This window comes from Lissotriton helveticus, chromosome 6 (genome assembly GCF_964261635.1).
Source record: "Lissotriton helveticus chromosome 6, aLisHel1.1, whole genome shotgun sequence".
Lineage (NCBI taxonomy): Eukaryota > Metazoa > Chordata > Amphibia > Caudata > Salamandridae > Lissotriton > Lissotriton helveticus.
The window spans coordinates 1,377,252,719-1,377,267,884 of NC_136067.1; the positions used below are offsets into that span (position 1 = coordinate 1,377,252,719).

The following is a 15,166-nucleotide window of genomic DNA, read 5'->3' on the forward strand; positions in this document are numbered from 1 at the left end:
AATGGGTCTCCTGAGTACTTTACTTGTGTGTGCGCCCAAAAGTCCTTTATTGCCTCTATACGGAGATGTCCATGATGATTAGGGTTTTATTTTCCTTCAGCGTAATAGGAAGTACCCATTTATGTCTGTTGGTTAATCAACAGTCATTGTTTAATAGTATTGTCCCCTATACTGTTTTCCTTTCTTTCTTTCTTTCTTTATTTTATTTTGAAAGTTTTGTATAGCGCGAACAAGATCTTTACAGATATCAGAGCGCTTCACATAGAAAAGGGGAGCATGAGGGAACATAGTCAAACCGGTAAGTAAAAATGCTAGTAGTACACACATGTGGTAGCCAAGAAAATCACATAAATCACATAAATCGCATATATCATTAATACATATAAAACAATTAAGCCACGGGGTCGAACAAGGAGTACATAACAGTGCGGAGTCTTAACAAAGTTCAGAATAGCACTTCAGGTGTATTTAGCCATGAGGATAGCTTTTACTTCTTTCTTAAACAGTGTAGTGGAGGAGATAAGCCTCGTTTCAGGGGGGAGTGAGTTCCAGATCCTGGGTGCCATTCCTGAGAAGGAGCGTTTATAAGTTTTTTCCTTCCGGAATCTTCGAGGCTTCAGCAGAAGATTGTTTGTGCCTCTGGTGTTTCTAGAGCCTCCAGAGATTGTCAGCTTCTGAGTGAGATAGCTTGGTGAGCTCATGTGGACAGCTTTGTGCGTCATGCAGGCGATTTTCAGATGTATTCTGGCTTCGAAAGGCAGCCAGTTCAGGTTTTTAAAGTCAGGGGAGATATGTGAGTGTTTTTTTGACCCAGTGATGAGTCTCGCTGCAGCGTTTAGAGAAGCTCTTAGTGGTGCAGTAGTAGTTGGGGGGAGTCCGCAGAGGGCGATGCTGCCATATTCTATTCGAGGGATGACTAGTGCTTGTACTGCAGTTCGGAAGTCATTGGCAGGGAGGAAGGGTTTAAGTTTCCTCAGGGTATTGATTTGGTAGTTCGCTCCCTTAGTTGCCTTGCTGATATGTTGCTGCATGTTGAGATTGGTGTCAAGTGTAATGCCTAAGGATTTTGCTGAGTCTACGATGGTGGGTTGGACATTGAGTGCAGTTAGGTCTTTAAGCCAGAGTTGTGTGATAGAGATCTTGGTGGGAGGTGAGATAAGAAGGAACTCTGTTTTCAGAGCATTGAGTTTGAGATGATTATCGGCAAGCCAGGATTGGGTGCTTCTGATCGTTGAGTTCAGGAGCAAAATGTCTTTGGGGGATTGTAATTTGAGATATAGTTGGGTATCATCAGCGTTCATGTGAAAGTGTATATTGGACTCTTGTAACAAGGTGGTGAGGGGTTCCATGACTAGGTTGAACAAAGTTGGGGATAGGGAGGAACCTTGTGGGACGCCTAACGAAACAGGTATAGGCGAGGACATCAGGTTGTTACTCTTGAATTTCTGCGACCTGTTGTGTAGAAAGGAAGTGAACCATTTGAGGACTGTCCCAGATAGACCCGTTCTTGTGTTTAGTAGTTCGAGTAAATTCTCATGCTTAACGGTGTCAAAAGCTGAAGAGAGATCAAAAAGGATGAGGAGACAGGTATCATTTTGATCTAGCATTTGAATGGCGTCGTCAATTATGCGTGTCATAGCCGTTTCAGTGCTGTGCCCCGCTCGGAAGCCTGATTGATGAGGATTGAGGTGGCCAAACTGGTCAATGTGTTTAGTCAATTGTAGTTGTGCGCATTTTTCCAACAATTTGGCGAGAGTGGGGATATTGGTAATGGGACGGTAGTTGTTTAAGTCAGAGGGGTCGGCTGTTGGTTTCTTTAGTAAAGGCGTGACTTGTCCTACTTTGAGGGAGTCAGGGATGGTTCCTTGTTGAAGTGATCTGTTGATAATTTTAGTCCAGAGTGGTAGGAGCAGAGGGATAAAGTCCTTTACAGCGTTAGCAGGGAGGGGGTCCGTGAGGTGATTGGATGGTTTAATGGTGCTGAGCAGTTTCCCTATTTCTTCTTCAGAGTAGGTGACAAAGGATGACCATGTGGCATTGTTTTTTCGTTCAGTGGATGCTATGCAATGAGGCTTGGAGTAGAGGCTTGCGTCAATGATGAGATCACTCTTTATGTTGTCAGTTTTTTGGATAAAGAAAGTGGAGAAGTCTTCACAGGAGGGAGCCTCGTGCATATTGCTGTGTGGCTGGGGTTGTTCCTTGCATTGAGTTCTGATTAGATCAAACAGTTTCCTCGGCCTGTTCCTTGCTTGGTCGAGCTGGTGGCTGAAGAAAACTGTTTTTGAGCGTTTAATTTTCCTGAAGTAGGCGTTTCTCTTTTTCTTCAGTGTTTTTAGATGCAGTGCAGAGGGAGCTGATCTCCAGGTGCGCTCTGCCATTCGCATGGCTCGTTGAGACTCCCGTCGTACCATGGGTTGGAGATTTTGGAAGATACCCTTTTTAGTTGCAAAGGTGCAGCCTCATCAATTGTTGTGGTCATTGCGTTGAGATAGTGGTCAGTCAAGGATTGCACGTCCGAGATGCCGGCAGGGGGAGCTAGGAGATTGCAGCTGTTAGGGGGTAGAGAGTTTGGTTTGAGTTTTTTCAGGTCTCTTTTCCAAATTTTGGGCTTGGTGGTTTGAGCCGGGTTAACTTTGACTTTTTCATTGATGTAGAATGTGACAATATGATGATCTGACCAGTCGCAGGGTTGGATCGATTCGAGTTGGATAGAGTCTTCTTTGGAGATGATAAGGTCGAGGATAGAGCCTTTCTCGTGGACTATTTACCACCGCGTTATTGTGATCGTTTCAGCGGAGGTTGAAGTCGCCGAGGTATATTTGGGTGAGCTGCCGTCCTGAATTGGTTGAGATCATATCCATGATTTGTTGGGAGAAGATAGCGTTGTCCCCGGGTGGATGGTAAATGCTGTGAAGCGAGCATATCGGTTTGCCCTCACTGATAATATCGAGGCATATGTATTCACATGAAGTTGGGGAGGGGAGGGAGGAGGAGTTGACTTTCAGAACAGAGAGGTTGCTCCTGTGTATACATGCGATTCCACCACCTAATTTGCCGGGCCTGTCAAGTCTAATGATGTGATAGTTTGGCGGAACCAGGATGTCCATTATAGGTGTAGAGGATTCAGTTAGCCATGTTTCAGTCATGATGATTAGGTCAAGGTCCAATGATATGATGAGATCAGCGATGGCGGAGGAGTGTCTAGAGGCCGATCTGCAGTTGAGGAGAGTGCATTTGAGACGTGGTGTGTCGAGGGAGGTAGAGGGTACTAGAGAGAGGGGGACTTTTCTAAGGTTATTAGGTATGGAGCTTCTGTTCTTTAGTGTAGGGGGTCTGAGGGGATTGGAGTGTAACGTGGGAATGGTGAGGTGTGTGGCGGATGAGTGGTGTAGGGGAGCTGGGTCATAGGAGCTGAGGAGGGTGTGGGTTTCGAGTTCCGTAAAAGGGTTGCGTGGGCGATAGGGGCGGTTGTTGCGATTGCGAACAGGGATTGAGGTCCAGTGAAGTGAGCGTAGAGTGAGAGAATCAGCAGGAAGGGTGGGGGACCTGTTGGGGCGGTTGTTGCGATTGCGAGTAGGAATTGAAGAACGGTGTGTGGAGTGATGAGTGTGGGAATCGTCCGGAGGGAAGGGAGACCTGTTGGGAGGGGAGGAGGTAGTGGGTGATGGGTGTTTGGGGTGTGTGGCGAGTAGTTCTTTGATGATGTGAATGTCTTCTTTGATCTGGGTGAGGGTGGCCATAATCAGGCCCAACGTGGGATAGGTGCTGGTGGTGGGGGGTGGGTGCGTCAGGGGTTAGTTCATAGTCTGGGAGTTGACATGCGGATCGGGGGAGGGCTGGTGTCCGTGCTAGGCTCCGTGGAGTGGGCCCCGATGCAAGATTTTTTGGGAGGGGGGGATGTCATTGAGGTAGGGAGTGGTGTTGTTGGAGCAGGGAGGACGTTTGCAGTATAGGTGAGGACCTTGGAGGTAGGCGGAGAGAGCCGGGCGGGGGATGATTGCATATTAATGGTGGCAGGGGCGCACGTGGGGTAATAGGGGCTGAGAATGGGGGGGGGGGAGATGTGGTTCGAGTTGGTCCTGTTGTGGGGAGAAGGTGTTGAATTTAAGACGGTGGCGTGTTCTGCATGTTTGGTTAGAGGGTGGTAGCGGGGGCTGAGAATGGGGGGGGATAAGGGGTGTGGGGATAGAGGGTGGGATTTGTCGTTGTGAGCGTCGGGCTGTTGCTGGACTAAGTTATGCTTGTTGTGTGTGGGAGCTGTGATGTCAGGGGTGGTAGGAGTGGGTGTAGTAAGAGTAGTGGTCCGAGGGGAGGTAGGGAGGGTGGGTGTGTCGATGTATTGTGGGGAGAGATCTGTGTCTGTGATTACGGAGTGTGTGGTAGCTACAGCTGGAGGGAAATTGAATAGGGTGCTGGGGGTAAATGTGAGGTGCGTGTCGTTCTGGAGCTGAACTATGTTAGAGGTGTTGTGTGTGGGTGTTGTGTGGTGAAGGGTGGTGGGACTGGTGCTAAGAGTGGCGGTCCGAGCATTGGAGAGGTGCTCTTTGAAGGCGGGGAACAGGTTGTCTAGTAGTTCCAGGTTCCTGTCACTGGATTGCATTAGTATAATCCCGTTGTTGTAAATAGTAATGGTGGCCCTGCCTTGGAGGAGTTGGGATGGTATGATGGTTAGTGTAAGGCCATATGCTGATTTCCTGGAGGAGGAGACTGTGAGTAAGGAGAGGAACGCTTTTCTCCACTGCGCTCTGCGTGTGGTGTGGAAGATGATATCGGTGTTCAGGGATCCGTTGACCGGTGAGAAGTAGGAGTCGGCAAAGGGAGTTTCCGGGTGGGACCTCAAGCAGTTGTGTTTGAAGCGTTTAGCGGCTTTCTTGGTGAGTAAGGGTGGATAGTTGATTTTATATGTGTGCTTGCCGATGAGATCCATGTTGGGATGGCGGTTTGGGTGAAAATGGGAGGAGGAACAAGGGTGGTACCCGTGTGCAATAAAACAGATGCAAGCAGTAAATTAACTGGGAACAAAAGTGCCACTATTGAGCAGCCGACAATCCAAATATAGGAGGTAGCAATTGGTGCAGTCCAGTGATAAGAGTGAAATGGGTGCAGATTACAAGAAAGAGAGAAACGTATATCAAAATATGAGGTAGCAATCGGTGCGATAGCAGTCGGTGCGATACCTAAATAGAAAGTGAAATGGGTGCAGCTTATAGAAATGTCCAGTATACAAGTAGGAGTATAATACTAATGAAATACTGGTACAAAATACAGGTGCAAACACAGGTCTATGTGATTCAAAAATGTGACTAGAGAACGGTCAGAAATATATGAAATAACCATCGATGCATTAAATACAAGTAGAAGTGTAATACTGCAGTAAAAGGCAGACATTCGCTAATGAGAATCGGCTAAAAGGCCACTAGCCTAAGCAGAAATCTACACAAATATGAGGTAGCAATCGGTGCAATAGCAGTCTTATAAGAATGTACAGTATACAAGTAGGACTATAATACTAGTGAAATACTGGAACAAAATACAAAATACAGGTGCAAACACAGAGCCAAATGAGTCAAAAATTGCGACTAGAGAGCGGCCAAAAATATAGGAGGTAAGGGTCGATGCATTAAATACAAGTAGCAGTGTAATACTCAAATGAAAGGAAGACATTCGCTAATTGAGAATAGACTAAAGAGGCCACTAGACTAAGCAGGCCTCCTCAATGGGGGACTAGTCGAAGATGGCCGCCCGAGTAGCCTATACAGAAACAAGCGTCCTTTGTAGTAGTCCTTTGTCTGTTGTGGATGACCTTTAGAGAGTTTTGTTTCCCTTTCTTCTCTGGGGCCGGTCGGGTTAGTCCCTCATCTATGTTTGTTGGTGGGGAGGAGAGAGTACAGCTCCTGTGTTGCAAGGAGGAGAGGAGAGCGTCTTATCTCTTTTTTGGTGACCCCTGCCCCTTTGGTATGTAGCCTCATGATCATCTGGTGGGCAGTGGAGGCGATTTATAGCTCTTCTTTATGGCCCCCGCCATTTTAGTTAGTGGAGAGAGCAGGGACCGCTTTGTCCGGAGAAATACATTTTGCATGCAAGTACCCCTGTAGTAGTCAGTTTTGAACATTCAGAATAATTATTTGCGTGCAAAAACCTTCATGAACCTCGTGTTCATCATGTACATAGGGCTACACCAGTGTTGCTCACAATAAGCGCCTCACCGAGGACGCCCTTGTCGCCCAACTCGCCTGTGCAGGCGCGGCAATTGGAGATGGACTCTCTATTCTCGCACTTCCTATATTGGAGGGGGGGAGGGGGGTGACGGAGGGGCATCCGGCTGAAGGACACGTGAACAAAGTTCCGCGTTGTCCCCGAGAGTAGCCACGGGGATGGGGTCGCTCTCGCTCCTCTGCGCTTTACCTCCGCTCTGTACAGTTACTTCCCCCATCGCGGCTCCATAGTACCACTAGGGGTGGAGAGGGGGGGACGCAGAGCTTATCTGCTCACCTTCCTCTGAGGTCGCCGTGTTGTGCAGATTCAGCCCCGGAGCAACAGTCAGGCGCCGCGCAGGACAGCCCGGCGCCCTGCTTGAACGGGGCACCAGCGATGTTTGCGGCGGTGATTGCAGGCAGGGACAGCAGGCGTGCCACCAGCAGGACAGCACGGCTCCCGGCGTGAACGGGACACCAGCGGTGTTTGCAGCGGTAGTTGCAGGCAGGCAGGAGCAGCAGCCAGGCAGCCAACCAGCAGGACAGCACGGCTCCCGCCGTGTACGGGACACCAGGGGTCTCGGCTGTGCTTGCAGGCAGGCAGGAGCACTCCGCAGTGGGATTCCCGTCATCCGTTCGGCGCCAGCGATGATCCCAGTCCGGGTCCAACTCCACGATGACCGGCGCTTCCGGGGATGTTTTTTCAGGCGAGTCGGATACCTCTGGTGCGCAGCCACAGCTCCTCTCGCAGGAGGACCACTGGCTCACAGGCAACCACAACTTGCATAAGTCGATCGCAGCGGGCAACAGGCATCCGTGTCGTCGCGCTCTACATCTGGTCGGGGGAGCCAGGAACCGAATAGGCAAGTAGGGATGGCTCGTCTTCTCCCACGACGCTCACAGATTCCAGGCAGGTCGGAGATCCTCAGAGTGTTTCGTCCTCCGCCGGGTAAGGAAGTTAATGTGATCCAGTTTGAATTCCATTAATTAAATATGGTGCTTGCAACCAGTAATTCATCCTGTAAATAACAGGCAAGCAGTAACTGCACAATTAACTGGGCATGGGATCGCCAACGGCGGTGGAGAATTTACCTTCATGGTTGAGGCACACAAAGCGTACAGATGTGAGTGAAGTTGTTACCTGGGTTTATTTTCATGCAATGGATCCCAATGCACAAACATTTCACACATACAATGAGGCTGCAGCTCCAGCTGCTTATACACCTTATGAATATTTATAAATAACTTTAACTCACCAAGAACATCATAATTGATTACAAGATCCCCTCCCACACACAGTACACAATGCTCGACTGGGTCTTCTCAGTAATGATGGGGGCAACCTAACCAGTCTTAGCAGGCTATACGCCTTATGCTAATCCACAGCAAATACCCCAGCATGACTGTATCAACTTTTAATTCAGTATGCTCTGCGTACAGTCTCTGGCTGGACAGGCTGTTAGCTATGCCTGCATATTGTCCTGTTACTAATAATGCCATTATGGGAAAGGTCCCTACCAAACATGATGAAATTCTGTTTTGGATTGCACAAAAAGCAAATCTGCTTGAGGCAGAGTTTGCCCCATTCGGTACCCCATGATAATCTCAGGATCCTCTCTGTGTCTTCCACTTGGTATGGCTCCTCTAGTAGAGGAGTGTAATACTTGGGGGAACTGTTTCTGCAGCAATCTATTCCATCACCCACGGTACTCCATTAATTGCTGTTTTACCTGAAATTCTTAAACAGATTCAGGCTGAACATGTAGCAGCCCCTGCCTTGGATTTGGGGATGAACTAATTTGGCAACTTTGCCACAGTGTTCTCAATTATTTTAAGTAATATTAACCCTTTAGATGCGCGCGGAATTTTCCTACAGTGCAGGAAAATTTCACGCGTGCGCAATTCGGACAGCCGGCACGCCACCCATAGCGTCGGACGGCCAGGAGCTGTCCGACGCATCCAAAGGGTTAAAGGAGAGGCAGCTTCTTTGGAGATACACCAATGCCTTTCTTCAGTACCAGTTGCAGACCAGAAATGCGAGCTCCGTAAAATTATTTCTGAAACCTATACATCTATAGGTTGTGACAGTCAGGGAACCAGGCCTAATAAACTACAACTAACATGCAAATCTGATACAGGAATTACAAGACTTCCGTGATGAATACTCCAATTTGAATTCACAACGTTCTGCTACTGACGAAGTGAAGGAGTAACCAGCGGTTTCTGGCTGGATTCCTAAAGGTGAGGATGAGGTCCAAGAGAAAATTACAGATAAAGAGTTTGGACCATCTGCCTGTCCTTGCTGTCAAAGTTCCTCGAACTGTGATGTTGCCTCTGCTCGCTAATCGTAAATACAACAGACTTGTTTCAATTGATTTGATCAAGCTACACCGTGTTGCCAGTACTACACAGCAGGCCACAGGGTTTCTGGGTAGTTCTTGCACACGTCTACCTACCCTGCATGAAATCTCTCTACATGTATTAAGCTGTCCTAATCTTTTACTATTGAATGGACACTTTCTTCCTGATCGTGCTTCTCCAGAACTTGTTGCAGAGGTGCTTAAGCCTTATTATTCTTCACATAAGGTCCAAAGAGACTTGTCCCTGATGAACATTACTGCATTCCATGTCCATAATTGTATTGTTGGAGATAAATTTCCCAATAAAATTTTCTGTACAACAGAAATATTGCAAATTCAATGTGTTTTTAGGTCTCGCCTAGCAAATGCAGCGCATGCTCTGATTCGCATTGGCGAGACTCTATTGTTGCTTTCGTTCGTGAAGGGAGACACACGATGTGCGCGCCCGCCGCCGGACAGGCGATGTGCATGCACATGGCGTCTCCCACCGCGTGCTTGATTTATTACGGCTCGGCCACTCGCTCCCTCCCTGCTCGCTCGCTGTTTGCCTGCTCACCGTTAACTTGTTTTTAACCCTGCTGCAGAAACGTATTTTAGGTTTGGTCTATATCTTGAAAGGGAAAGCAAGCAGCTTGACATAACTCATGCAGCATTGCTTTCCAGCTCGCGTTTTGATCTTTTTGTGTTGCTAGGCACAGCAGAAAGCCTTCCAGAGTTTTAGTACGCTGTGAATATCTGTCGAAATAGCATGTATGTTTTCATGTCCAGGTGTTTGATGCTTTTGTGATCTTGAGGTGAATTGGTTTGGCTTTTGGAAACAAAATGTCTGAGGACTCCATCAAATTCCATGGCGGTAGACAACACATTTCCGAAGCGGTATTCTGATAGGTAGCTTTTATGTTTGATCAAAATTGAACATGTGGTCACATTGAAGTCATCCCTCACAGTCAACTGGATTAAATTGTTACTTATGTAATTTAACCTGTGAGTCAAAATGTGAGTATTATTTTAAGGTCAATGTACCTCTTTCAAAAGGCAAATCCCTGGGATTTCGGTGTACCCATCGAAACTTGGATTTGATAGAAGGTAATGTTGTGCTACCCTATCGCTTTTAACCTGGTGCTCATGACAAGGTCAGCTCGTCATGCAGTACACTCGAGCTGTGCTTATGACGAGTTGACCTTGTCATGAACTATGGGATTTTAGGATTTTCAGCGCAGGAGGGGAAAACCTCTAGCAGCCAAGGTGTTATGAGCGCAACATGAAACTCCCAATGTTAGTAAATTGAGTGTTTTCAAAGCTATAGATCTCTGCAGGCACAAATGAGATTGTTTCTTATATAGTACATGAGTACAGCTTCCCGCTGTTTGTTGCAGATAGCAGTGAGTGATTGATTAGCCGTACAGAAGACACCATGCAAATCTGAATGTGTACAATTAACTGACGGATCTCTATGATGAATCTAATGGTGTATGCTATGTTTTGTCTTGTCGCAGTTCTCTTATCCTAGACGGTGTTGAGCCTCAGAGCACTTGTGAATTGGAGGTTGATGGAGTAGCAGCTGATATTTTAAATCGCCAGGAAATGGAAGGTAATTGTTTGTAGATTTTTTATACTTTGCTCACTGTGAAAACATTCTATGTTTTAGGATAATGTTGAAGCTCAGTTAGACTATGCAGCAAAGGGTGAATATTTTTGTTAAGTATGGAGTAATTCCATGAAAAGTGGAGACTACTTTGCAGTGTAATTGCACCTATGGGTTATTGTTTCTTTTTAAGTGTTTTTATCAACAGGCCACATGTTCGTTTGCAGTATTCATTGTGTTTTCAGGAATGTTTTATCAGATGTACAAAATGAACTCTGACTTCAGTTGTGGTTTGTGAGGTTATATCTGATCTAAAGGCTGTAATCCAAAAAAACTGTCCTGGTCACGAAAGAAAATAATTGCGTAAATAACTAGGAAATTAATTCGGGTGAAATACAATTTAAGTACACACTGTGCCAGCAACTCACAGTAAAGTAATCGCATAATTCAGCCAGTAGCAACGAGAGAACCGTTGATCTATCTAGCTTCCTGCTTGACACTCTCCTGAGGATCCAGGCGGCTTTGTTCAACGCGGGCAGTGCCACAACACTGCTTGTTTTTGTCTTTTAAGTTAAATGTCAGTGGTCAAGCAGTGCACAAATAATTGGCCTCTTCAGATACTAAGCGAGCAGCCTCAAACCTGCTGCTTCCCAACACTAGTACCCTACTGTGGTTTACCTCTTCCACCCTCCACGATTTTGCCAACATTGCAATGGGATCATCTCACTGATGTCTAGAGCCAGCAGTGACTGCATTGAGAATACCTGGTTGATGTCTGCCCTCTCTTTTGGACCTCTAGATGTCCGAAGTCCCAAATGTGTTTTGATTGGAATTTATTACTTGCTGCAATTTTCTCTTTAATTTTTGAAGAAAGTGATAACGGGCAACGATATCAGTTTTCGTAAGTGTTTCAAAACTCTTCTTTTCCATGAATTTCCTTGTGGCTATATGATCTACAGCGCTAATAGACCCTCTGTTGGGGTGAACTTTGCACAGTACAAATGGCCAGTTAGAATAAAATAGCTTATCACCAGTCCTTTCTCCTGCCCATAAGGAAACCTTTTCTTCCTCCTTCTCTTAGACGTGAAGAGCAATGCAATAGCAATTATAGTTTTTGGTAGTGCTAGGGCATTACACTTTGTGTTTTATAGTTTTGTGAATGTGATCCGGAAGAAGCAGATCTTGATAACATTTATATATTTATTACTAAAAAATGATCTAGACTCTATTTGGAAGAGGCAAAGTGGTAAATAGAAGGAAGTGATATGAGGAAGTTAAAAAAGATGCAATATACATTTAGAAAAAGCGAGACTGTGTGAATTTGTATATTTATATTTTCTGAACTGCTTTTAACAAATATGCTTTTTGTCTAATTTGTATTAAAAGGGGAATTTGGGCTGAAAAGTACATTATTTTACCACTTTTTTTCCAAGCTTTTTATTTAGAGAATGAATCCCCAACACATGTGGAAGAGGGTCAGGTTTTCCTGGCACACTGTGAAAGTGTTGTAATGTCTCATGTGTGCCACTTTGGAGCCAATTACTTTTTCGCTAATTTAGGTAAAATTGTTCCTGTAATGTACACAATTTGGATTCACTTTCAAATTGTTCTCATGGGCTGAATAGCTTGCCCACCAACACCATCCTGGAATAACTTGGGTTCAGACGCTTTCCTTGTTTGACTCAGTTTGTGACCTTGTATTTAGGTTCCACAGCATTCATAAATCACTGGATGGCACTGAATATGACTTATCTTTAAAGGGTCATCATATCTGAAGAGTTGATGTGCCACTCTAGAGGAGATATTGTCTTTTAAATATTTGCATTTTTATCCTTTTTGCCAATTATTTCTGGGTCTTAGGACATTAGGTATGTGGTGTTCATAAATGCTTGATTGTAAATTAGGCATGTGCACTCAGCAGTGGTGCCATGGTGTTTGGCATGCTGGACAGAATAGCATTGGGCTGCTAATTTGCTGCTCATGCACTATGAAAAAAGGCAGTGTTCTCTACCTTTTCTTGTTATTTGTGGATCATGTGTTGACCTCAGACTGCAGTCATAACATTATATTAGAACAGCTCCGGCAGGGTCTCTTCTTCGCAGACAGGGAACAGGTACCTCAGAACTTGGTTTCACCATTCAAGCTATTCCATGTCTTGTCCCTTATATGAGAACTATATGTCTTTATTTTATAATACTTTGCATCACATTAATTTAAAAAACACTTCCTTATTGGGTTAATGCAGCAAGCATCTTGTTGGACCATTTTCTACCTCTTTTCAGGAAAAATCTTCCTTCTGTGTATCATTGTGATGTCTGATATGTTTTCTAATTATACTGTAATAAGGATTAATGTACATTGCATTTGCTGATGATTACTAGAGGTAGCGCTAGTGGTCTTACTGAAGGTATTAAATACCCAAATGTTTCCTTTCACCATCATCTGTAGTGTTCACTGTACCTAAAGTCCCTCAGTGACCCTGGCTGTAAAAACATGAACTAGATTCCATACCCACCAGCAGTAACAAGGCTAAGAAAATTGAGTTCCAGATTACTATTAAATAGGCTTTTGCCGCTATGGGCTCAAAAGATATACTAATCTTGCTGTTGAAACTCTCTCCTGGCATCTTTGGTGTCTCTGCTTGTGTCACTTTGGCGTTTTGATTGGAATTTGCATGTGCTAATTGCTCTATCTGCCTAGTCAGAAGAAAAGTGTTACTGCTTTTATGAGTGGGTGAACTTTTTTTGCTGTACTGCTATAACCAGACCATTCCAGTTCCTTTTTTGACGTTCTCCTCCGATAGTGCCATGGGAATACAATGTACAGAAAATGACAATATGTTGAAGAGGTACACCACTTCAGAAGATGTGCTTCCAGCTCAGGTAAAGCCCACAGAAAGTTTGTAGGCCCACTGTTGCCCTTCGGGCCCAGATCTGAGCCAAGATATAACATCGAAACAAGAGGGCAGAATAAAATGCCTTTGGTGCTAAAAACTGCTGTGGGAGATAAGACTTCAACCTTAAAAGCTTTATTTATTTATTTTTATTTTGAAAGTTTTATATAGCGCGAACAAGATCTTTGCAGATAACAAAGGAAAGGGGTAAGTGAGTGGTAGGGTGGGTACACAGGGAGCATAATTAGGAAGGTAGGTCATCAATGCAAGTAGTACAAATAAGAGGGAGCATGAACAATCAGGTAGGTCGATAGTACAAGTAATACACATGTGCAAAGGGATCAAACAAGTAGTACAGATCGACACAGCGTCTTAAAAGATCAAAAGTAGTAGTTCAAGTGTATTTAGCCATGAGGATAGCTTTTACTTCTTTCTTAAAACGAAGAGTGGAGGAGATGAGCCTGGGTTCGGGAGGGAGTGAGTTCCAGATCCTAGGCGCCATTCCTGAGAAGGAGCGTTTGTAAGGTTTTTCCTTCCGGAATCTTCGAGGCTTCAGCAGAAGATTGTTTGTGCTTCTGGTGGTTCTGGAGCCGCCGGAAATAGTCAGCTTCTGAGTGAGGTAGCCGGGTGAGTTCAGGTGTATAGCCTTGTGCGTCATGCAGGCAATTTTCAGATGTATTCTGGCTTCAAAAGGCAGCCAGTTCAGGGATTTAAAGTCAGGGGAGATATGTGATTGTTTTTTAGATCCATTGATGAGTCTCGCTGCTGCGTTTAGTGAAGCTTTTAGGGGTGCAGTTGTAGTTAGGGGGAGACCGCAGAGGGCGATGCTGCCGTAGTCTATGCGAGGGATGACTAGTGCTTGTACTGCAGTTTGGAAGTCTTTGGCTGGGAGGAAGGGTTTAAGTTTCCTCAGGGTATTTATTTGGAAGTTCGCTCCCTTAGTTGCCTTGCTGATTTGAAGGTGAAACATCCCAGTTCGAAGCGGAAACCGAAATTAGGAGATTTTGAATACAGCTTAGGAGACTTTAGAGTCACCAGTTTTAGAAATACTAGTTGAAGAGCTCTACACTTACCAAAACATCTTTTTATTCACCCTGATCTGGGGAAACTTCTATCAAAACCTCCACAAAGACCACAAGTGTTCATGCTTCTTCCTATGCCTAAGAAGAGGAAACTAACATTTGAGTAAGAACTGGAGTATGATGAATCTCCTCAACCTGAACACAAAGGCAGAGAGAGCATTCTGCATCTACTCAACATACTTAAACACCCACCATACCAAAGTCTGCACTAGTAATTGTACCCTCGCTAGTACCTTTACCAGTGCCGCAAGCAGTACCACCGCTGCCTCCCTTGCCCCAGTCACCAGAGGGATCAGTTCAATCAATCAATCAATCAAGCATTTGTAGAGCGCAATATTCACCTGCAAGGGTCTCAAGGTGCTGAGGGGGGAGGGGGAAAGCTGCTACTGTTCAAAAAGCCAGGTCTTAAGAAGTCTCCTGAAGGTCAGGAGGTCATGGGTCTGTAGCAGGTGGATGGGGAGGATGTCTTGGAGGCGAGGTGGGAGAAAAATCTGCCGCCTGTGGTCGTTCGGTGGATGCGTGGGACGGTGGCGAGGGTGAGGTCAGCGGAGCGAAGCTGACGGTTGGGAGTGTAGAAGGTGAGTCGTTTGTTGGGGTATGTTGGTCCGGCCTCGTGGAGTGCTTTGTGAGCATGGGTGAGGAGCTTGAAGGTGATCCTCTTGTTGACGGGGAGCCAGTGCTGGTCTCTCAGGTGGGCAGTGATGTGGCTGTGGCGGGGGATGTTAAGGACAAGGCGTGCGGAGGCGTTCTGTATGCGTTGAAGTCTTTTTTGGTGTTTGCCGGTGGTTCCTGCGTAGAGGGCGTTGCCGTAGTCCAACCTTCTGGTGACGAGGGCCTGGGTGACTGCCCTTCTGGTCCGGTGGGGATCCATCTGTAGATCTTGCGAAGCATGTGGAGGATGTTGAAGCAGGAGAAGGAGATGACGTTGACTTGCTGGGTCATTGACAGTGATGAGTCCAGGATGAACCCCAGGTTGCGTGCGAAGTCGGTGGGTGTCGGCACAGCTCCCAATGAGGCCGACCACCAGGAGTTGTCCCAGGCGGAGGAGGTGG

General features: G+C 45.9%; 1 protein-coding gene across 2 annotated transcripts in view; it reads left to right on the forward strand.

Annotated features, from left to right (window-relative positions):
• REV3L (REV3 like, DNA directed polymerase zeta catalytic subunit) overlaps positions 1-15,166 on the forward strand; it is a 954,247-nt gene that overhangs the window by 297,339 nt on the left and 641,742 nt on the right. For both annotated transcript variants that reach the window (XM_078649145.1, XM_078649144.1), the window contains exon 6: positions 10,051-10,145. In XM_078649145.1, coding sequence (XP_078505271.1) covers positions 10,051-10,145 — 95 coding nt within the window. The remainder of the gene's footprint in view (positions 1-10,050; positions 10,146-15,166) is intronic.